The following is a 23,388-nucleotide window of genomic DNA, read 5'->3' as shown; positions in this document are numbered from 1 at the left end:
GTTTTAAGCGGTACAGAGCTCTTTTAAGTCGACACCCTTCTCCTTGGCTATACTCATTTGAATACCCTGGTGGTGGCTTCATGTATACCTCTTCTTCAATCTCTCCATGTAAGAAGGCGTTCTTCACATTAAATTGAAACAGAGGCCAATCTTTATTTGCTGCTACTGAGAAGAGGACTCGAATGGTATCAATTTTAGCCACAGGTGAGAATGTTTCCGAGTAGTCTACCCCGTAAGTTTGTGTGTACCCTTTAGCAACAAGCCTAGCTTTATACCGCTCAATGGATCCATCAGCATGATACTTGACTGAAAAAACCCATTTACAGTCAACCGTCTTCTTGTCACCTGGTAATCTGCACTTTTCCCACGTTCGGTTTTTCTGGAGAGCCATGATCTCTTCATCCATAGCTTGCTTCCACTTTGGTTCTTGGAGGGCTTCTTCAATGGTTTTCGGAATGGCACTGGAGTAGAGAGATGCATTGAAGGCAACAGCTGTTTGTGATAGTTGTTCATCATCCGGTCTACCGATAGGATATCGAGATCTCTGGGATTCATACTCAGGATCATATCTCTTTGGGGGTATTCCTCTTGTACTTCGAGGGGGCAAATTAGATTTCCTGGGAAAAACAACCCTACTTGGCACAATAGAGTCGGTGGATACATCAATGAAAGGAGAAGTAATATGAAAAACCATGATTGTCAGTATGTGGGGTTGGGCCCCATACATCAGAATGTACTACATCAAAGGGTTTGGGAGCACGAGTAGTTCTAGGAAAATAGGACTGCTTATGACTCTTCGCTAAGATACAAGTTTCACAATCTAGGGATGCAATTCAGTTCTTGAGAGAAGGAAAGAGTTGTTTTAGATAACCTAAGGATGGGTGACCCAAACGCCGATGCCAAGTACGCAATTGGTAAGCAGGAGATCCATGAGCAAGCATTGCACCACCTTTTTGAATTACCTCATCAACATAGTATAGGCCACCTCGTTCAGTACCACACCCAATGATCGTCCCTGTCCGAGCATCCTGTACAACACAATGATCAGAGGTTAAAAAAACAGTACAGTTTAAGTCCTTTGTTAACTGACTGACCGACAATAATTTATGAGACAAATTGGGAATGAGCAAGCAATTTTTGAGATGAAGGGAGGGAGAGATATTGACAGCTCCAGCCTTGGCAACCGGTACACATGCCCCATTAGCAGTTTGGATGTGGGTTCGGTTAGTAGGATGGGTGTATACAAAATCACTGGGGTCGAATGTCATCGTATCTGTTGCCCCACAATCAAAGATCCATTGAGAGTCATTGTTATGTCCAAGAAGACATTTGGGATTGTTAGTTTGTGGGCTGGAAGTGGAACTGGGCTTGGGTTTTGATTCTGGGCCAGATTTTAAAGAGTTGGAGGGGTGTAAGGGGGGTGTTAGGGTTTGAGGGCTATAAAAGGGAGGTGGAGGGGTATTTTGGCATTTGACCTTCCCTTTCCCTTCCCTTTGGCTGACGGCTCTTCTTTCTCTTTCTTCCCACTTCTGATTCTCACCATTTTTAGATCTATCCTCTGAGATTACTGTTGCTTCTCCTTCCTCTGTGCGCCATTCTCCTAGTTCACCTGAGTTTTGACATGATGTCGGCTGATCTGTGGTACTGAGGTTAGCCTTGCCGCCGGTCCGGCTAGCCGGTGCCTTGGTGGCGGCTCTCCTCTTCTGTAGATCGTCCCACCACTCGGGGTATCCCACAAGTTTGAAGCACCCCTCCTTGGTATGCCTGGAACCGCCACAGTGAGTGCATCGGAGTTTTCTCCGGTCATCATCTTCTCGGGTTCTTTGGAAGGGTTTGTTTCTCGTGGATAAACCCGAGCCAATCTCTGAGGGACTCGTTCCCGGTGATGAGACGCCGGTCATGATTTGCCGGCGTGTGATCTCTCGTCTGATTGATGCGTATGCCGTTTCCACCATCGGTAAAGGTTCACTATTGAGAATGTCCCTTTTTTCTTTGTCAAGACTATCATTAATCCCTGTAAGAAATTGATAGAGCCTCTGTCTTTGGATGTATTTGTTGAATTCTGTTATATCCTGTGGGCAATTCATCGGATTTGGCATTCTTCTATCTATTTCTTTCCATAACATGTTGAGCTTACCGTAGTAAACCTCGATAGTGTCGTTGTTCTGCTTTAAGGTTGCTGCCTTTGAACTCAAATCGAAGATTTGTAGTTCATCCCTACCACATCCTAAGAGGCCTTCGATCCCTTGCCATAGGCTGTGTGCTGTTGTGTAGTCCAGGAATTGATTGACGATGTCTCCATCTATGTTCTCGATTATCCACGCGATGACCATGGCATCTTTTTGTGCCCATTGGTTATAATTGGGTCTGATAGTGGTGGGGGTCTGGCAGTGATGTGACTGAGCCGCCCCCGGCCTCCAATTGCAACGTGCATTAATTTGCACCATTTTGTATAATTGTGGTATGTGAGTTTTTCTGAGATTTTGAATGATGTTGGGTTTTCGGTTTGGTTAGTTGAGTTGTTCATTTTCTGGAACATCTGAAACATTTGTTCCATTTGTTCCATGGACATTAAGGTTTGCTGTGTTTGTTTTTCTGATGAATCAGCCATTTACAAGGTAAGAACAGGTAAATGATGATGCCTTTCCGGATTCGAACCCTAAGGCTCTGATACCATGATAATTTGATGAATTCTGGTGTTGGTTTTTGTGGAAAAAATATTCTGATATATTATTTCATTCCTTAGAAGCATGTCATATATATACATGAGCATTTGTTCAAAATGTAGTAACTTCTAAGAACATGGGTAACTGCCTAATATGTAACTACCTAAAACAAATTAACTGTAATGAATAAACAAAGTAACTGTAAATAAACTGCTTTCCAATAGCTTCCGCTCTCTGCATAACAATAATGGTACCAAAGAGCCAAAGATTTCTCATCATCACACAACAAAAGACCACTAAAATCATTGCATCAGCAATCTCACGTAATACATTAAGTCGAACTTGATTAAACAAAATACATGACATGAATGTTTCAGAACATGAAGAAATCTTGAGCTTAATTCGAAAAAATCGTCATGTTTTTGATACAACTAAAAGTTACAGAATCGTAAGCCTAAATTGATTTCATCCTTTCATTTCGAACAATTAATGCAGATAGATGAACTCAAAATAGTAAAGCTAATTTGAATCACCAGAAATTTCACGAAAGCAACTCAATTATCAAATTCTCAGACTACAAATTCGACTCGATAGTCAATAATACTCTGAATTAGCGATACACTGCTGCAATTAAAATATTATATCAAATTTGGTTATCATTTGCAACTAAAGTCAGCAAAATTATAAAATTTACAGTCAGACGAAAACGGAAAAATCTAAAATTTTAGTGTTGAATAGTAGCATAAGTTACCTCGGATGATTCCAATTCGGTAATTTAAGCGAATAAATTGGATGCTGAGATATGTAAGAGACAATCGTAATCAGCAAAGAGAGAAATCGAAATTGAGAAATTCTTGGAAGGGATAGATATAAGCGATAGAGAGAGAGATCCGGTAGCTTGCTGAAATGCCCAGCGCCAAAATTCAATGAGGTGCAACCGTTCCTTATAATGTCACTCTTGTACTCTCATGTGTAGCATCGTGAGTCAAGGACTATAACAAAAGTTTTTACTATCTCGTGTTTTGAAGGACAATTACATGATTAATAATTGTTAATTTCAAACAATTAAATAAAAATTACATATACTTATCTAATTAATATTACGTAAATCTATATGAGAGCTTTTAAAAATAAATATTATAATTCTAATGGGATAGAAAGGAGTAATAAAAATAGGCGGGTAGACAGATTTACTTGCGTGTAATTTTTTTATGACGTTATACACAGTCAATCTTAAACTGACGTGTTTGACCACTTATATTTTAAAATTTTTTTTAAGTTTCAAACACGCGTATTTTTCAATATGCTAGAGTTGATCATGATGGACGACCTGCACATAAACAAGTCTGGTGATCATCAAATTGCAAGCGTTGTCATGATCACTTTCACGTGCTTCATATATTGAGTGTGGGGTTGCGGGCCTTGAGCTCAAAGTTTTTGATGACTAGGGAATTAGGGATGCATTAGTAGTGTGACTCACGTGGTTAAAGAGTGATCATCAATAATAGTGAAGGAATATTGATACTGACCTCTAGTTGGAACTGTTAGGGTAAGAAAGGTCGGTAAAATTTATAATGAAACATGTGATGCAAACATCATTTTTTGATTTCCAAGTTGTCCGAAATGTGAGATATTTTAATTAACAGTTAATCTTGTAAGATACCGTCTTTTAAAGAGACGACTTCAAAATAAGAAGTCTATATTCTTATTTCTCTTTAATTTGTATTAATTAGGTTATTTAGCCAATATATCTAATACGTCTCTACGAGAGACCGTCTCTTACAATAATTTGTGTATTTAATGAAAGGTGCATGTCCTAGCCTATTATGCCAAAGGTAGAAGGAGAATTGTTGAAGAGTATATGGTTTGTGAAAAGGTGTAGCAGTATAGGGAGAGGGGAAAAGAGGCTGCACAAGATAGTAGACGTTGTGTTTAGCCTTGCCAGGAAGAATAAGAAGTGATGTATTTTGGGAACAATAAAGTAGGAAGTAAAAATCAATACAACATGATAGCAAATGTAAGTAAGCACGGGGTAAAAATACACTATAAATATTAAAATTCTATTTATTTTGATATATATATATATATATATATATATATATATATATATATATATATATATATATATATATATATATATATATATATATATATATATATATATATATATATATATATATATATATATATATATATATATATATTGAGGTCTAAAAATAAATAATTAAATTAAAGCAAAAGCAATATAAACTAATGCCAACTAATATTTGATGCTCCTAATTTAAGGGGTCCTATGTAGTTAGACACATTTTACATACTCAGAACCTCCACTAACTATAAGATTTTGGATAGAGAGAAGATTATATTAATGATAAGTGGGAACTAAAATCGTTGTTGAGAGTGAGTTTGGGATAAAGAATGATATAAATAGAGTAATAGTTGAGAAAGGTGAGGTGATTTGACAAGGTGATTTTGGGGAAGGTAGGATGGTGGCAGGAAAGTTATGAGCATATTCAACATGTTCAACTATATAGAGTCCCGAAAAATTGAGAGTGTTAATATTAAATTTTATAGTATATGTTAAATATTAGAAGATACAAAATTGTTAGAAAAAAAATCATAATATTTAAAATTGTACAAGACTTTCAAAAAATTTGTTAATTTTTACTTCGTCACGTCTGAGCAGTTGGATTAAGAAGAGATTTGGTGCGAATTATAAGATATGATGCATTAGAGTCAATAATCTAGGAAGTTTGAGAGATTCAACCATGTGACATGCCATTTCAGCATAAGTTTGATTAAGTTCATGATTAGTTGTAGATGTGTTAATTGGGTAGTGTTGGGGAACGAAGACTAAGATCAGATATCACAAAATTTGATATGTAAAATTTTAAAATATTTTAAAATGGTTGTTAAATTAAGATGTCACACAAAACAAAATAATTATTACAATTTGAAAGTGCTATATGTAAAATATTAAAAGTAATTTTCATCATTATGAGTGGAATCTCATGGCAATAAATAATAAATTGATGTTGCACAAGTTATTTACTATATAAAGTTATATTTATATGTCCCAATTTGCTACATAATAAAAATTAAATTGATTTTTTTTTTATGTTTTATAGTAAATTTAAAAAGATATTTAGCATAATGTGCTGATCATTGCATTTTCACCTTTAACTTGTAAAAAATTCAAAAGAGGTGAGATTTGAATTTGCTTTTGTCGAAGATTGAATATAATTAATTAGCACTAAATATGATTAGTACTTAGTTAATGTGAAAAGATGTTTATTGGGTTAGAGATTGGACATAATATGTCCCTCTCTGGAGGTTGTCCTTGGGCCTTCTCCGACGCTCAAGAATATGAGTATATAAAAGGTGTAATAGTAGCGGCATTCTCGATACATGATTAACATTTAATAATAATAATAATAATAATAATAATATCTAATACAATAATGTAGCGGAAGTCTTAAATGTCGAACTGTAAAAAAAAACTTCAAATCATACAAACTAAAATTCTTTAAAATAAAATAGTAAAATATTACATCTGATAAGAAATATTGTTTATTCAAAATAAAAAAAAGAGATACATCATAATCAAGTCATCATGAAAGGTACAAAAAAGCAGCTAAGTTCTCGATATATAATAAATGTAGCGGCCTAGATCAAAACCTGAAGCTAAACCTTCCTGCAAAATACTGTCATCCATGATACGGATGACAGCCGTTTGAATCGGAATCAGTGCCTAATGCTGAGTACAAACTCCTCAACAATATAATAATATGACAATCATAATATATTCACGAGATATGCAAAAGTACATTGCAAGCCTTGATTTTAAGTTCCTCGGTTCTCGTTTCTCATTTTCAATTCTGGAATATTTTCAACAATTTTTCACTTTCATCACACGAATGTAAATAACGTATTGGCTACAGTCACCTACACCTGGTAACTATAAGGTTCATCCAATGGTTCTACTTACACCCAAAAATCACATTTGCAAAACACACATAATAATGACTATCTAATATATGTAAAGGTCTGGCTCGAGGAGGAACATGTTCCACACTCTAATTTCACTCCACCAATTTTTATGCTCGAGCTTCTACAGAATGAGACTCTCTCGGACCACCTGTCTAACCCCGCATTTCTACGTGCCAGGAAACACGGGCCGGATTACACGCTGGTCTGTGGTTCGACATTTTCTTACTATCAGAGTTATTCATCCAAGTACACATTATTTCAAACAAGACTCCATGTTATTTATTTCACATTGCTATAAGTCAACCCTACTCTAGTCAAACTCCAAATCAACATCCTTTAAAGGAAAAGTCAATATATTTGCTAATTCGATAATTAAGAGATTACCAAAAAAAAATTCACAAATAATGACAAGGTTGCAAGGGCTATATAATTTCTTTAAAGACTATATAAACTTATAAAACTGATGGAAAAATTTTTGTAATATTTAATAAGGAATTTTTATCGATTAAACATATAAATTAAATTAAAATCCATAATAACCAATTAAAATATTCTAAAAAATATATTAGATGTCCATAAGCTATATGAAATTAGTTTTGGACAAGAAAGTTCAATAAAAATGAGCCTATGCATTTTAACTAAATTGTTTTGTCAATTTACCGATAAACCGACATAAAATTATTAATGTCCTTAAATGTCCACGAAAGTTTGTCCAAGGGTTCTCATACAATGATACTGTTTATGATAGTGTCTCATAAAAATTTCAAGTCCAAAATAGTCCGTTTAATATTTATTTTATATTTTATCGGTTTTGGATTTACCGTTTTATTTAAAATTCACAAGGGTCAATAGATAGTCGTATAAGCTTATCCAATGATCAAATTCCAAACCTACTGACAATATAAGAATCTCATAAAAATTTCAAGTCCAAAATAGTCCATTTAGTATTTATTTCATATTTTAACATTTTTGAGTTTTTTCCGTTAAGTAGCCAACACTTAGTAAAAATTCATAAAAAAAATACAGAAAGTTTATATTCTGGTTCAAACTTATAGGAGACATAATAATATTATTTTATTAACTAATTTATCCATTAATAATATATTTAACCTCTTTTTAATATATTAGAACATATTTTATTACTTAAAATTCCATAATTGACCATTTTAATGAAATTATTTTATGAAAATGAACCTAAATGATTTTCTAACTTTTAACTACTTTAAAGTTCATATAAAATATACTCCTAAAGTTCCTAACCCCACACAAAATTTATTCACAACAAGAACTTCACAAAAACTTCACAAAACATCGTTTTTACGTATTTTTACTTAATAGAAATTCATAAAATTTACATGCATGAACATTAAAGTAAAAATACACATAATATATATATATATATATATATATATATATATATATATATATATATATATATATATATATATATATATATATATATATATATATATATATATATATATATATATATATATATATGTAACATCCGTTTTTTTTAAATAATAATAATAATAAATAAATAAATAAATTTCAGAAATTAAAAAAAAAATAAATAAATAACTCCCTATTAACAAATAATTTCCCACTTCTCCCTCTAAATCTTATAACCAACCCCACATAACTATTATAAATTAAACCAATTACCCTTAATTTCATTCACATTATTACTCACACTTCCTTTTTTCTCCTACAAACTCTTCCTCCATCTCCCATTTGCTTAAAAATTCAAGTCAAGAAAACGCAAGATTTCGATATTAAAGACAGCGAATTCGTAGACAAAGATTATTAAGAGCGTACATTGTCTAGGATCGCGTGACAAGGTAATTCTCAATGTCCATCTAATTAGGACTATCCCGTTAGTATTATGTGCTAAGTGATAATTAATGTGTTTAAATGGGTGCATGATTTGATACGAAATTATTTTGTATGATATTATGTTCTCAAATTATATTTTGTCAAACTTGAATTTATAATTACTATTTTGATAAAATTTATATTTTTTTATTTATATAACGAAATTAGATACGGTTTAATTCGAAAGAGAAATACTTATAATATTATTATTTTGATGAAAGTTATATTATTATTTTAATAATAATTTTAAATGCGATTGAATTTGGGAGAAAAATATTATGATATTAATATTGCAATTGAATATTCTTGAGATATATTTTTCTTGGGAAAACCTATGATCAAAAAAAATAAAATGTATAATGTATGTTTGATCATATGTTTGTGTGCTCGCGACTAATTATTAAAATATGTTAAATCACGTAAAGTGTAACATGAGGGAAATGAAGCTCTTATATTTGTTGTGATCCAAGTATAAGGGTGATGAACAGGTTGTCCTGTTTGGTTAGTATAGCTGCCGACAAGTATTATTATTTCTGATACTTGATACGATGTTTGGTCTTCCTTCTCAACCAATTTAAACAAAACTCAAGTTAGTAAGGTAATGGGCAAAAATTCATCTCCTTTTTTTTTAATGGACAAACCTTACCTTAAGAGAGAAAATTTGATGAACTTGACTTGAAAATGGATGATGTTAAGCTTGTTCTTCAAGGGATTCTTCAACTAAAAACATAAAGAACATAAGGAAAAAAATAAGGAAAGTTAGGAATGTGTTTAAGTGTGTATTAAGGAGGAAGGATGAGTAAAAATCAAAGGGACATGGGGAGGGGATATAATCAGCTTGTAGCGGCTGATTTGGGGGTTTTATCATGCTTAAAATCATGCTTAAAAATGGACTAATGGTGGTGCATGCAAGTCTAGGTAGACCAGGATAGGTGTAAGAACTTTTAGGTGGCTTGTGTAAGTGAAGATATAGTGAAATGATGATGTTTTCTTAGGGAAGAGAGGGCTAGTTGTAGGGGCTGTTTGGAGCTGATTTTTAACTTAAATTTATCCTATTTTGGGGCTAGTAGGTGTACATCAAAATAATAGGTAAGTTTGCTTAAGGTTTGGTATTGAAATTTAGCTTAGTTTGTATTCAAAATTAGCTAAAAATACACTTTAAAGTTGATAATAATATTCATAAATATAATTTGTGTCAAAATATATAAATCAAAGTTATAAAGTCGAAAAAAATAATTTAACAAAGTTCGGTTAAGAAAAAGAACTTAAAACACAACGTTTTGACGAAATCGTAAAATAAATAAATAAATAAAAATTTGTAATATGAAATAATAAATAATTTCTTAGAAGTATAAAATAGATTTTTGATGAAAATTAAAGTTGTAGAGTTATTAAAATAATCGTTACAAAATTGTTGTGGAAAACGAGTTTAAAACGTAGACGTTAATTAAATCGTAAAACGATTTTAAAATGTAACAATTCTAGTAATATAAATAATAACTAAGCTTTTTGGGCTATTTGAAAATGATAATAAGGTTTTAGGGATTTTGGCGGTTTGATTTTGGTAATCGGGTAATTAAAAAATTTTAAATCGGAGATAAAGGATAATTAATTGGATAATTGATATTACGAAATTGAGTCTGTTACAAAAGGAGTTTTTAGGAAGCTGAATCTAAAGTGTGTTGTAGCCTAAACTTTAAGGAACTTAATTAGGGTTTTTTGGTGGCATGAGTCTCTAATTAATTTAATGATATCAACTTGCTAGAGTAAGTGCTAAGATAAAATGATTGTTTGTTAACAAATGATCAAGTGTAACATTTGGCAAAATTAATATATAGAATCAGCTATGTATGCTGATGTGGTGACTTTCCATTAAATGCGCAATAGGACATATAATGTAAAATTTACGTTTTGCCTTTTTATAGAAACTTCTATGATCTATTAGCTATCTTTTCACGTAAGCTACCACAACTGTGGTAGCACCGTTGTCTCATTCTGCCATGATACAAGTGATAAAAATCTTACCCGTGTTAAAAAGTGGAAGGAAAAGTAGTACTTAACTATTAGCTAAATCTTACCCGTGTTAAAAAGTGGAAGGAAAAGTAGTACTTAACTATTAGCTAATCTATGTTCTCTTTGGTCATTTTTTTTAATTGAGTCAATAAATATTATTGTGATTAAATTTATCGAATATATGATTTTTTTAAATCAACAATTAAATGTTATTTTTATTTTTAATTATTTATTGAATACATAATTTTTTTCATTCAATTACATATATCAAATCCCATGTTAGGTATATATAATTACTATAATGAATTACATAAATATACTTTACTTGATTTAGCTCCTGTTTAAAAAAAATCAGATTTTAAATAAATTAAATATCACAAATTGTTGTAAGAGACAATCTCTCCAAGAGAAATATTTGATATATGCTAAATAGCCCAATTAATACAACTTGAAGGGAAAATAAGAATATGGCCTTTATGTTTTAAAGTCGTCTCACTGAGAGACGATATCTCACAAGAGTAGCTGAATAAATATTATCTTGTACTTCCTCCATTCCAAATTACTTGCAACATTAGAAAAATGACACTATTTATTCATCACTTTTAATTTGTGATTAATTTTTAATCTATAATTTATAATATAGTCAAGCGAGATCTTGCTTGATTCGTTTCAATGCAAAGATTATTAATATCAAATTTTTATAATTTTTTATTATACATAATTAAAGATATTAAAAATTGAATTAGTGTATTGAACACATCCCCGATGGGGCCGCCCCGCCTGCATCCCTAGTTACAACTTACAAGTATTTTAGAATGGAGAAGTAATTAAATATCATCCATTAAAATAATTTTATTTGTGATTCTTATTTTTTGAAGGTATATCAAGTATGGTATTTATTTTTTTTATTTTTCGGAAGTAAAAGGGAAGCGTGAAGATCATGATTCGTGAACCGTTTTGACGAAGACAAAGTAACGGCAAAATAGGACAACCACATGTTTTTTTGGTAAGAATAAAACTCCAAAAAAAATTGTATGAAACACGTGTACAGTGTATTACGGCAAGAAACACGTCTGAAACCCTACTCAAACAATATATACCTATCTTTCTCCGTCATTCAGTCGCCAACATTAGTACAGAAATAGTTCTTCCACTTTTTATCATCTTATGAGAGTCGATCTCTATATCTAATTTTAATGGAGATTTCATGTTACTTTGAGTTTTTATATACTCAGTCCTTTGGGATGGGGAGTTTTGGGAATTTATCTCTAATATATTGGTGGATGCAGGCAACTTGCTAACACACGTTGCAACCTGGAGCCTGCAGCCCGTAGGTACGTTTTCAATTCAAATTAATCTAACAAGCTACAATATGTATGGAGCTGTATTATCTATTGTTTTTTAATTATTAAAATTTGACATTTATTTTTATTTTTTGAGTAGTTGATTGAATTTATTTTGATTTTTCGATTTGGATTATGCTTAGTAATTAGAATTTTCCGGCCAATTTTTCCTGATTCATACGAAATATAGCTCAAAAGTATTGTTCGATTGATGTATCTTCCAATTTATAATCTCATATTAAGCTTTTGTTGTGAAAAATGGGGAATTTAACTGTCAATTAGACAAATCAAGTTTATCATCCCAAAATTTCTAGGCAATACAAATTGCAAGAATAGGCATGGCCACGGTCCGGGTTGGTCCGGTTCCGTTCCGGTTCCGGTTCCACCCGGTTTCGGTTCCATTTGGAACCTGTCGCGAACGGTTCCGGTTCCGGGCGGTTCCAAACGGTTCCTTGGCGGTTCATGAGGCGGTTCCGGCGGTTCCAACTCACGGGACGGGCGGGTCGGACCATCGGTTCCATTTTTATTTTTTCTTTAAATATTTATATAATAAAAAAATACTATAATATCGCGGACGTACCTTTGATGATTACTTGATTATTAGCGAAATTCATTGCATGTCAAGTTGTCATCGTTATTGAAATATTTACTAAAAAGAATGAAAAAAATAAATTAATAAAAAACGAATCAATGATAATGTCGATAAAGATGATTAATAAAAAAAGAGGGAGAAAATGGACTTGAACCTAGTACCCAAATGAATACTAAGCTGCCTATGTATCCCGAAGGAATCAAAGCCCACGTAGTTCTTTGTCATACCTTTTATTTATAGTTGTTGAATGTTGATTTATCGTTGTCGTTTGTCGGATTGATCCTATTCGTCTTCGTCATCATCATGTGGTTGATTAGATGCTTCCGCTGACTCTCCTCCTGACGATGATGCAGATGTATCCATCATCATCCATGGATCATCATCGTCGTCTTGATCATCATCATTCCTTAGTCCTTGTGTTCGAATCTTGATCCCAATCTTTCTTGTAAACACATATTTGAATACTATGTGGAGCAAGACGAGATCGCTTTTCGTCCAAACTCTTCTACCTGCACTAAAAGCAGACTCCGACGCAATTGTTGACGCGGGAATTGCAAGGATATCCTTTGCAATTCTCGATAAAATGGGAAATTTAACAGATTTTTCTTTCCACCACTCCAAAATATCATAGATACTTTGGTCTATTTCAAAGTGGTGTTTAAGATAACTATCTAGTTCTAAATATGAGGTCGAGGAAGAAGAAGATGATCCTACAAAACTATCATCTTGAGTCATTATGTTAGCTATTACCGAATTATAGTAAGAGGGACGTGCCGAAACGCTAGCACGCCTAGACATATCGCGTTTCGGGTTATATACACTAGCGTAAAAATCATAGAGTTCTACTAAATATTTTTTACATGTTCCTACATAATTATGTACATCAGTAGACGGGCGATCTAACGATTGGTAATAAAATCCTATTACTTTAGTAAGGACCTCAGTTTTAAAACGTGGGTCCAAAATGGTTGCGATTCCATAAATATAAGGAAATTCGGTAAAATATGCTTGCCATTTTTCCATCATATCTGCAAGAATCGGCCTCAATTTTGGGTTAGTATCTTCATGTGTATATTTAAGGAGATGATAAAAAATAGTAATACATTCACTTATTACTAAGTGAACGTTCGGTTCATAAACATAAGAAAAAATCTTAGTTGCGTGGTCATACGCTTCTAATATGTTATGTACACCTATAGCTAATTCCCAAGTGTCATCAGCTATGAAACTATCTGTACACTCACTATATAGTTGTGTTATTACTTGGCGATAAGCAATCGCCTTTCTTAATAAATCGTTGGTTGAGCCCCAACGTGTAGGAGTATCTAATGACCAATACACTTTTTTAAGTTGGTATTGGTCACATAATTGTTTATATCGTCTTTTTATCTTTTCGATCCTAAGCCATTTCACTATGTCCCTAATTAGTTCTAATAAATCACTTAATTGTTTTATGCCTGCTTGGCAAGATAAGTTAATTATATGCGCACAACAACGTATGTGTAATAAGCTACCCCCAAGAATTAAACTAAAAGCAGGTTCGTTAAACAAAAGTTCTATACATTTAATGTTCGCGGTTGCATTATCAGTTGAACAACAAAATATTTTATCTAATAAGTTCCATTCTCTACATATCTCTACTAATCTATATTTTATGTTTTCACCGGTATGTCTTTCTGGCATTGTCTCAAAAGCAATTATTCTTTTTTGCATAATCCAATTTCGATCTATCCAGTGTGCTGTTACACACATATAAGGTTCTAAATGTGGGGGAGCAGACCAAATGTCAGTTGTTATGCTAACCCTACCATTAAACGATTTAAACATTTCAACTAATTCATAGCGCATTGATTCGTATAATTTAATTGTGCGTCTTTTAAGAGTGCTCCTAGAGATTGCTCTATATTGTGGTTGCAAAGTTTTTCTATTGAGACGCTCGTATGCCCTACTTTCACCGTGGTTAAAAGGCAATTCATCACAAATTACATACCTAGAAAATTCATCAATCATGTCATTACGATTGTATCTAAAAGGCATACCTGTGATGGGAATGTCCCATTGTGTCTGTCGGCTTCCACTTGTGGTCCCGCTCCCGCTTGCTGCATGAGTTTCTTTTGTGATTCCATGCTTCTTTGCCAAATGTTTGTTAAAAGATTCCGTACCACCACCTAACACGTATTCACAAAACACAATAAATAAATGTTTATAAAATATGAATATATAATGTATCAATGTATTATGTATGTCAGTATGTATAAAAAACTTAAAAAGTATTTACCTCTGGCGAAACTGTATGAAACTAAGGGCTTTACTCCTTGACTTTCACAAATTTGACAAGTGCATAAGAAAATATCTGGATTCTCGGTTGGTTCTTTTGTGAAATACGACCACACATGTGAAACAGCTCTACCACTAGGAGGTGGCATTGCCGGAAAAGGTTGTCTTACTGGTTCATCTTCATCTAAATAAATAATTTAAAATTATAAAACTATAATTAAATAAATAAATAATTTAAAGTTTAATTAATTTGAAGAATAAAATTATAAAACTAACCGATAGTTTGGAAATTGACTCGTTTACCACGAGCTTGTCTTTGTTGTTGTTGTTCTCCTTGTTCTTCATGTGATCTTGTTGATGACTGTCGAGATATATTTATCCCAATTGGGGTCGTTGGTTCCTCTTCTTGTTCTTCTTCTTCATCAATTTGTATTTCTCTTTCCATTTCTTCTGCATAATTATGTAACTCCGGGTCGTACCCTTCCGGATAATTATGTTCATAATTATAATTACTAATGGAAGGTGTTGTTGATACCGACGGAGTAGAAGTGGCCTTTCTTTTGGACGAACTGGAACCTCCCAATGATTTTGCCACTTTAGTAACTTTTTTGTGACTTTTTTCAAAAATGAAGACATGATTGATAATATTGAAGTAATAATAGAAATATAGAATTAAGAAATAAATAAATAATTAATTATGTAACTAACTAAATTAAGAAATAATTAAAAGACTAATTATTTAATTATTTAATTAAGAGGACTAATTATTTAATTAAGAGAATAATTGCGTAATTAAAGAATTAAGTAGAGAGAGTAGGAGAAGAGATTAGTTGTGAATGAAAATGATTGAAATTAATGAGTATTTATAATGAAAAATGCAACGGCTAGTTCAACGGTCATAAACGGTAACTTTTGGCGAACCGGTTCCATGGAACCGGTGGGCCGGTTCAACCGGACCGGTCCGGTTCCGGTTCCAGAACCGGTTCCATGGAACCGTTGGACCGGTTCTCCCGGACCGGTTCCGGTTCCAAACCGCAGGTTTTTTACCCGGTTCACGACGGTTTTTTCCGGCGGTTTCACGGTTCCGGCAACTTTTTCCGGCGGTTTCACGGTTTCGCGGTTCGGGGCGGTTCGGAACCTGTCGCAAACGGTTCCGGTTCCAAGCGGTTCGGTTCCGGGTAACCCGCCCCGTGGCCATGCCTATGTAAGAAGAAGCATGTTTTCACAGAATTTTCTAATCAATGAGCATAATTTATAAATCATCACAAAAGACCGTATAATTTCAAAAAAATTAGAACTAAAAAAACCAATATCAAAACAACCCGCACTATAAAATTCTGCCATGTGAGGCAAACGATTGGTATTTACTTATACTAATTGTTATATATGTCACTTTTTATTTGAACAGATGGGCTGGAAGGAAAAAGAAGCTACGGAGGAGTTCACCCCAAGAGGCAATGTTGATGCATTGCATATGGTCTTAGGGAAAGACCATAGAGGGCGGGTAGTCGGAAAAGAAGGCGTCCGCGTGGGGTTAAAGAAGGCATTCGACAAAGAGTATGTTGTTACTAGATCCCGTGTTGCAGAAGATGGGAGCACCCACTGTAGACTTGGCAATCCGATTGTCGAGGATCAGCAAAGTCAACATGGGGATCCAAACGCTTCGGTCGAGCCAACACATGAGTCCATTACCCCCGTAGCACCCCAGCCCATTACTACCCCTGAAGGGTAAAATCCCACACCGGAGATCATGAATTCCGTTGCTCAAATTCCGGAGCCAACTCCCGAGCCAGTGGTACAGGTACATAGTTTTTAAATACATAAGCACTTATTAAAGTAAATTGCAACGTGTGATGCCTATTATACTAAAGGACACAATTTTCAGGAGACAACTCCTTGTTCTCTTTTGCTGCCTCAGTTAGGTGTTGCTAGTGATGACGACTTAACTGAGGTTGCATATGGTGTGGCACAGCCAATCAAAGAGGGTCAAACAGTACATTCGATGCCTGTTATAAGTGGCCACATCAGTGTGACCGTAGAACTATTCTAAAGGGGTTTGAAGATTTCTCACTCCCGATTCCACTGCCAGAATGGAGCCTTGAGAAATTATCAGACACCCTTGAAAGTTTCGTCACATGGCCATATGCTTGGGTCCGATTCACTACCATGGTAATAATTATTTGTATCTTATTTATTTTTATTTTTTTAATTGCATGCTTATACTAATTTATTGTATAAATTGAAATAGCAAAAGAGTCTAAAGGGCTCTAAGAGAGAGATCGGTTCCTCATCAAAGGTGTCGACTAGGTCAAAGTTGATGGCAATCACTCCAATTTTGACTGATGCGAAGCTAAAAGATCTCTCTCAAGATTGCAAATGGCTGCACACATGTGCATCTCGCATGTGTGAGGAAGACCCAATCGTTCTAACTCTGCGGAAGGAACAATTCTACTTTGTTGAGGGGCCATTTGTAATTATTGGTCCTAGTGACATTAGGCAATTTTTGAGAGGAGAAATGTTGAATGTAGCTCATATCCATGTCTACATGAGGTGATGTTCATTATCTTACAATTTGGGCATTATTGTTTAATTGTTTTTATTAACCGAATTATTGACAAAATTTTCTTATTCGTGAGTTTAGTGCAACTTACGAGGAGCTAAATTCTTTAGAACCTCTAATAAAAATTGGATGGTTTTTTCCTGAGTCGATTTTGGATAGCGTAAATGATCCAGATGACGTCAAAGCATACATTGAGACTGCTGTTAATAATTCCCTTGCATCTGAAGGCAAGTTCATTCTGGCTCCATATGTGGAAGAGTAAGTTTTATTTTTGAAATTGAACTTATCTTTTGATTTTTAAGTTCACTTAATCTCTAATTTGTTGATTTTAAATTTGCGTTTGTAGTTTGCATTGGATACTTCTGATCATATGTCCTTTAATGAACACTGTGCACGTCTTAGACTCATTACAAAAACCTCAAAGTCCGCCTCGCAATATAAAATTCAAAGCCTTGTTGAATGCCTACTTAATTTTATAAATTTTACCAATTTTATTTAAGTGTTATATATATATAAATAGTATTACATTAATGTTATTACATGCATTGATGTATAAATAGTTATACTTTTCCCATAGGTTTCAGCACAATGAAGAAAGTGCGTGGAGAAATTTGATCTATATCCAGAGCCACATTTCCGAAATAGACAGCAGTAAAGGTACACAACACTATTCGATTTTATGGGTTTTTAAGCTTTTTTTGGACTTTCGCGCATAAAGTATTTCAAACTTGGTTTGTTTTGCACGAAACTTGGCACACAACACTATTTGGTATATGTTATTGTGTTGAAGTGGTTAGAATAGAAAATAATAGTCATATGCTAGAAATTACGTGTTAAGTTGCAATTTTTTGGTTTTAAAGCTTTTTTGGCACTTTCGCGCATAAAGTAACTCAAACTTGGTTTGTTTTGCACGAAACTTGGCACACAACACTATTTGGTATATATTATCATGTTGAAGTGGTTAGAATAGTAAATAATAGTCATATGCTAGAAATAACGTGTTAAGTTGCGATTTTGTGGGTTTTAAAGCTTCTTTTGCACTTTCGCGCATAAAGTAGCTCTCAAACTTGGTTTGTTTTGCACGAAACTTGGCACACAACACTATTTGGTATATATTATTGCGTTGAAGTGGTTAGAATAGAAAGTAATAGTCATATGCTAGAAATTACGTGTTAAGTTACGATTTTATTGGTTTTTACGCTTTTTTGGCACTTTCGAAGATAAAGTAGTTCAAACTTGATTTGTTTTGCACGAAACTTGGCACACAACAATATTTGGTATATATTATTGTGTTGAAGTGGTTAGAATTGAAAATCATAGTCATATCATATGCTAGAAATTACGTGTTAAGTTGCGATTTTATGGATTTTTAAGCTTTTTTGACACTTTCGCGCATAAAGTAGTTCAAACTTAGTTTGTTTTGCACGAAACTTGGCACACAACACTATTTGATATATATTATTGTGTTGAAGTGGTTAGATTTGAAAATCATAGTCATATGCTAAAAATTACGTGCTAAGTTCCGATTTTATGGGTTTTTTATTTTTTTTTGGCACCAACATCTATTTTCTCTTAGTGCTTTCGACATGCTTATAATACTTGTTGATTGCGGCTACTACACTTGTAAATACATGAATGATATCTTACAATCCGTGAATGAGGTTGGAGTCGAAAAATAGATGCCGTAAGAATTTGTTACATTCTTAAATTATAATATATATTATATATTTACTATTATTGGTAAAATCTAATGTTTATGTGTCTTTTAAATTTATATTATATTATAAGTTTTATACGACATTCCAAGAGAAACACGCCCTTTGAGAGATGGGGAAATGCGCGAATTGAAAGACAAGATTGCCGCATATCTTGCTATTTTTTGTTCTTGGTAAATAATGTAATTATTTTAGATTTAGGACTTTAATTTGTATATGTACATATTATTATATATTCGATCGAGAGTTTACAAAGAGATTATTGGTGATTATTATTGGATTATAAATTGTACATTATTGAATTATTTATTACTATTAAACGAAAAAAGCAAATATATATATATATATATACATATGTTGCGGGCCTTCCTAAAATTTGCAGCATTTAGTTTAAGACTACATGCTGCGGTTTCGCAGCATGTAGTCTTAAACTATATGTTGCGGTTTTAGGGAGGGTCGTAGCATATGGTTCATTTTTCTGCTGCGGTTTTAAACCGCAGCATTTAAAAAGGCCATCTATTCCTATCACTAATGCTTGAGGCCAAAACCGCAGCATATTATGGCTAAAAGACCGCAGCCTTTTTTAAGATTTTTAAGCACTTGCTTAAAGTCGTTCAAGCTTGGTTTATTTGGCATCAAAATTGGCGCACAACACTATTTGATATATATTATTGTGTTGAAATGGTTAGGGTTGAAATTACATTCCTATGTTCTAATATATTTCAATTAAGAGCTGAAATAGTTTCCGAGGTGAAGCCTTCTGACAATGAGCATCATAGTGATACAGATAAGGATTATGATCTCGGGATGGAGAAGAAATAAGTGATGATCATGATTCCGAAGAAAGGGGTGACAAAGAGGATGGTGACCCATTCACTACATATGAGAAAATGACTGAAGAAGCTTCACCATATCCCATGGAGATAGTAGATGATCCTACAAGCATTACTAACATTGGGTTTGAGAAGACAAAAGGACGAGGTCCTACGAAAAGCTTCAAAGTCACAGAACCCATGCAATTAGAATACAATGCATTGGGTCAACCTTGTGGCAAATGGCGTAGGTAATATGGAAAACAAATCGGCATATGTATCCGTAAGATTTTCATATTGTGCGCATGGAACGAGGTTCCAGAGGGTTTGAAGAGCTCTGTATAGGATGATACTGTGGTAAGCAAGTTTAATATTTTTATTCATTTAATTACATTTTAAAATTAATTTAATTGACACTAATAAATATAATTTTTCTTTTTTGTAGAATCTTTTTCATATTGAAAATGATGAAGAGAAAAAGAATGTCAAAACAGGTTGGATCACTAAGAAATGTGCCCGTAAGACTAAGAAGGTCAAAACAGGAAATAAAGGTGGAGACTTATTAAGTGTTTCCCAAGCACCTACAAAGATGCTCTATGAAATATGAGGTTATATATCAAAGAATGAATGAGAAGTGTTTGTTCCCAAAAAACTATTCTCACCGAAGTTGTATTTATTCCATTATATTAGCTTTTGAGTTAATTTTATTTCTTTTGATTCAATCATTAAATTAATACATAACATGTGATTTCTATTGATAAATTAGAAAAAGCCTGATAAAGCTTCTGAATCAGCAAGTAAAAGGAAGTTTTATCATCGTTTGGGCCTCAAAACGTACGATGAGGCCCGAAAAGAGTGGGTGGATACGAGTTTATACCCCATCTGAGTTCCACGGCCTCATCTACGGCTATCTCTGCATCTGTAAATACTTCTACTGGAGATCAAGTGTGAAATTGGTAGTGCGGACTTTATTTTCGAGATTCCAATGGTTCATTGAGGGGTTATTTTGTGCACTCATTACAAATAAGTCTTGAATTACTATCTTTCTCTCTTTCTTAAAAAACCTAAAAACTGTACACAAATCTGCACCACCGCACCCTCCTCTGCTGCACCGCACCACCGTCGGCTGCCACTGCATAACAGACATCTGTCGCTGCTACTGTGTGGTGCTTTGACGTTGCTGCTGTGGGCTATACTGTAGGTGCTCGACAGTTTTTTGCTCTTCACTTAAACCCTAATCCCTAAAAATCAAAATTTTGATTTTGTTTAAGGTATTTTCACTCTTTATCCTAAAACTTAATATTAATCTTTATTGTTCTAATCTTTAATCTTAGTGTTAATCTTAAATTTTTAATCTTGTTGTTCAACATTTATTTTTAAATTTTGTTAAAATGTTGTTTTTTGATTTTTTTTGTTTATATTCTTTGAGTAATTGAATAGTTGTGAATGTTAAATTGTTAATGTGTTTGTATTTTGAATAATTGAAATGTTCTTGATTTTTTTGTATATCCTCTTTGAGTAAGAAATATTGAATAATTTGTTAATGTGTTCTATGTATATTAATCTTCTTGCTAGAATTCAAAAATCAAAATAATAAAGAGAAAACAAAAGAATATTGCTTCTATTTTTACAAAACATTTGAGAAAAGAAAGTGGTGATAAGTCCAATCCAACTCAACAAAGTCAAACACAATCAAATAATCTTAATCCTATTCTATCATCTATTCCTTCTCAAGATGAAGAGAAAGAAAGTGAAGCTAATACAAAATTCAAAACCCCAACCCCAACATATAAAGAAAGATTAACTTCCATAGATGTTTTGAATCTTCCTCAAGACATCGGAAAAAAGAGAAAAATGTCTCAATTTCACCCAAGTGACCGAGATATTTTTAGAAAAGAATATTGTTTAAGAAATCTTTGTCAACACTATATTCAAGATAAAAGTAAAGAAGGAGATAAAGATCGATAATTAAAGACAACTAACAATAACAAACTATGGGTAAAAGGGACGGGTTTAGTAATTTAAGACATGCATAAGGCGTTGCCAACTGCCCCTATCCCTGCTCAGGTCCTTGGAGAGGTGAAGTTTATGCAAGTCACTTTTAATCTGTTCCTCCCACGTTCTCCTAGGTCTTCTTCGAATTCTCTTTCCCTCCACTATGATCCATTCGATCCTTCTTCCCGGGGCGTCATGAGTTTTTCTCTGCACATGCCTAAACCATCTCAACCTGTTCTCTCGCATCTTTGCAGAGAGAGGTGCAACCCCTAACTTCTCCCTAAATTCCAAATTTCTTGTCCTATCCATCATAGTATTACCACACATCCACCTCAGCATACGCATTTCTGTTACTTTCATCCTCTGTTCGAAAACTTTCTTTATAGACCAACATTTTGTCCCATACAACAACGCCGGTCTAATTGCAACGCGGTAAAATTTACCTTTTAATCTCCTCGAGAGCTTTTTATCACAAAGCACCCCGATTGCTGCTCGCCACTTAAGCCAACCCGCTTGTATACGATTAGTAACGTCTCCATCAATCTCCCCATTACTTTGAATCACTGACCATAATATTTGAACTTGGACGTACATGCAACAACTTCTCCCCTTATGATCACCTTTGGCTCTCCTATCGATCTTGTCCCACTGAATTGAATTGTAAGTATTTTTTCTTTGCACGGCTTATGCACAATCCCTTATCCTCCAAGGCTTCCCTCCACTCTTCCAATTTACTATTAGACTGCTCCTTGGTTTCTGCGACTAAAATTATATCGTTAGCGAAAAGCATGCACAATGGTACGGTCTCCCAGATGGATTCAGACATTTCCTCCATAACGACCGTAAAAATGAAAGGACTTAGTGTTGATCCCTGATGCAGTCCCGCTTTAATTGGGAAAGACTTTATCATACCTACCGGTGTATGTATGTTAGTCGACATTCTGTCATACATGTCTTGTATTACCTCAATGTACCTTCATGAAATACCTCTATTCTTGAGGCTTTACCAAAGGATGCTTCGTGGTATACTATCGTACGCTTCCTCCTGGTCAATGAACGTCAGATACAAATCCTTCTTTTGTTCCCTATACTTTTCCATTAGTCTCCTCAAAAGATGAATTACCTCGGTGGATGATCTTCCTGGCATTAATCCAAATCGATTCTCTCTATTACCGTCTCTCGTCTTATTCTTTTCTCAATCACTCTTTCCCACAATTTCATATTGTGGCTTAGAAGTTTGATCCCTCTATAGTTCTCACATACGTGTGCATCACCTTTGTTTTAAACTGTGGGATAAGTGTGCTAACCCTCCATTTTTCTGGCATCTTACTTGACCTCAAGATGACATTAAAGAGGTTAGTAAGCCAATGAATTCTCTCCTCTCCAAAACCCCTCCACACCTCAATCGGAATGTTATCAGGTCTAACTGCCTTTAATCCCCCCATATTTTTGAGAGCTTCTCTTACTTCCGTCGTGGTAATATCAATAACCGACCTATGATACAGTGTTCTTTGGAAGTCCGAAGTTTTTCGAATTTCCTCCTTTAGACC

General features: G+C 33.8%; 2 protein-coding genes across 3 annotated transcripts; one reads left to right on the top strand and one right to left on the bottom strand.

Moving 5' to 3' along the window:
• Window positions 1-833: 833 nt before the first annotated feature.
• LOC130818653 (uncharacterized) lies at window positions 834-2,447 on the bottom strand. The gene has a single exon (XM_057684813.1). It carries the CDS (start codon window positions 2,445-2,447, stop codon window positions 834-836), a length of 1,614 nt encoding a protein of 537 aa, XP_057540796.1.
• Window positions 2,448-11,301: 8,854 nt separating this feature from the next.
• LOC130817445 (uncharacterized) lies at window positions 11,302-21,196 on the top strand. 2 transcript variants are annotated; one of them, XM_057683152.1, is made up of 8 exons: window positions 11,302-11,878; window positions 16,165-16,557; window positions 16,642-16,925; window positions 17,005-17,306; window positions 17,398-17,574; window positions 17,894-17,973; window positions 19,811-20,200; window positions 20,289-21,196. In XM_057683152.1, exons 3-7 carry the CDS (start codon window positions 16,923-16,925, stop codon window positions 19,855-19,857), a joined length of 609 nt encoding a protein of 202 aa, XP_057539135.1. In that variant the 5' UTR covers window positions 11,302-11,878; window positions 16,165-16,557; window positions 16,642-16,922; the 3' UTR covers window positions 19,858-20,200; window positions 20,289-21,196. The 2 variants fall into 2 exon arrangements, with proteins under 2 accessions (XP_057539135.1, XP_057539136.1); XM_057683153.1 differs by having other exon boundaries at window positions 11,303-11,878; window positions 19,819-20,200.
• The last annotated feature ends 2,192 nt before the right edge of the window (window positions 21,197-23,388 follow it).

The sequence above is a fragment of the Amaranthus tricolor genome, chromosome 7 (genome assembly GCF_026212465.1).
Source record: "Amaranthus tricolor cultivar Red isolate AtriRed21 chromosome 7, ASM2621246v1, whole genome shotgun sequence".
Taxonomy (NCBI): Eukaryota; Viridiplantae; Streptophyta; class Magnoliopsida; order Caryophyllales; family Amaranthaceae; genus Amaranthus; species Amaranthus tricolor.
The sequence above is the reverse complement of the archived record's forward strand: the minus strand, read 5'-3'. Positions and strand labels throughout refer to the sequence as shown.

Bases quoted from the DNA above. Each gene is read 5' to 3' on its own strand.
- LOC130818653 (XM_057684813.1), bottom strand. From the start codon at position 2,447: ATGGTGCAAATTAATGCACGTTGCAATTGGAGGCCGGGGGCGGCTCAG.
- LOC130817445 (XM_057683152.1), top strand. The intron at 17,307-17,397 runs GTGATGTTCATT...TCGTGAGTTTAG, and splicing joins CATATCCATGTCTACATGAG to TGCAACTTACGAGGAGCTAA. The intron at 17,974-19,810 runs GTACACAACACT...TGAGCATCATAG, and splicing joins CGAAATAGACAGCAGTAAAG to TGATACAGATAAGGATTATG.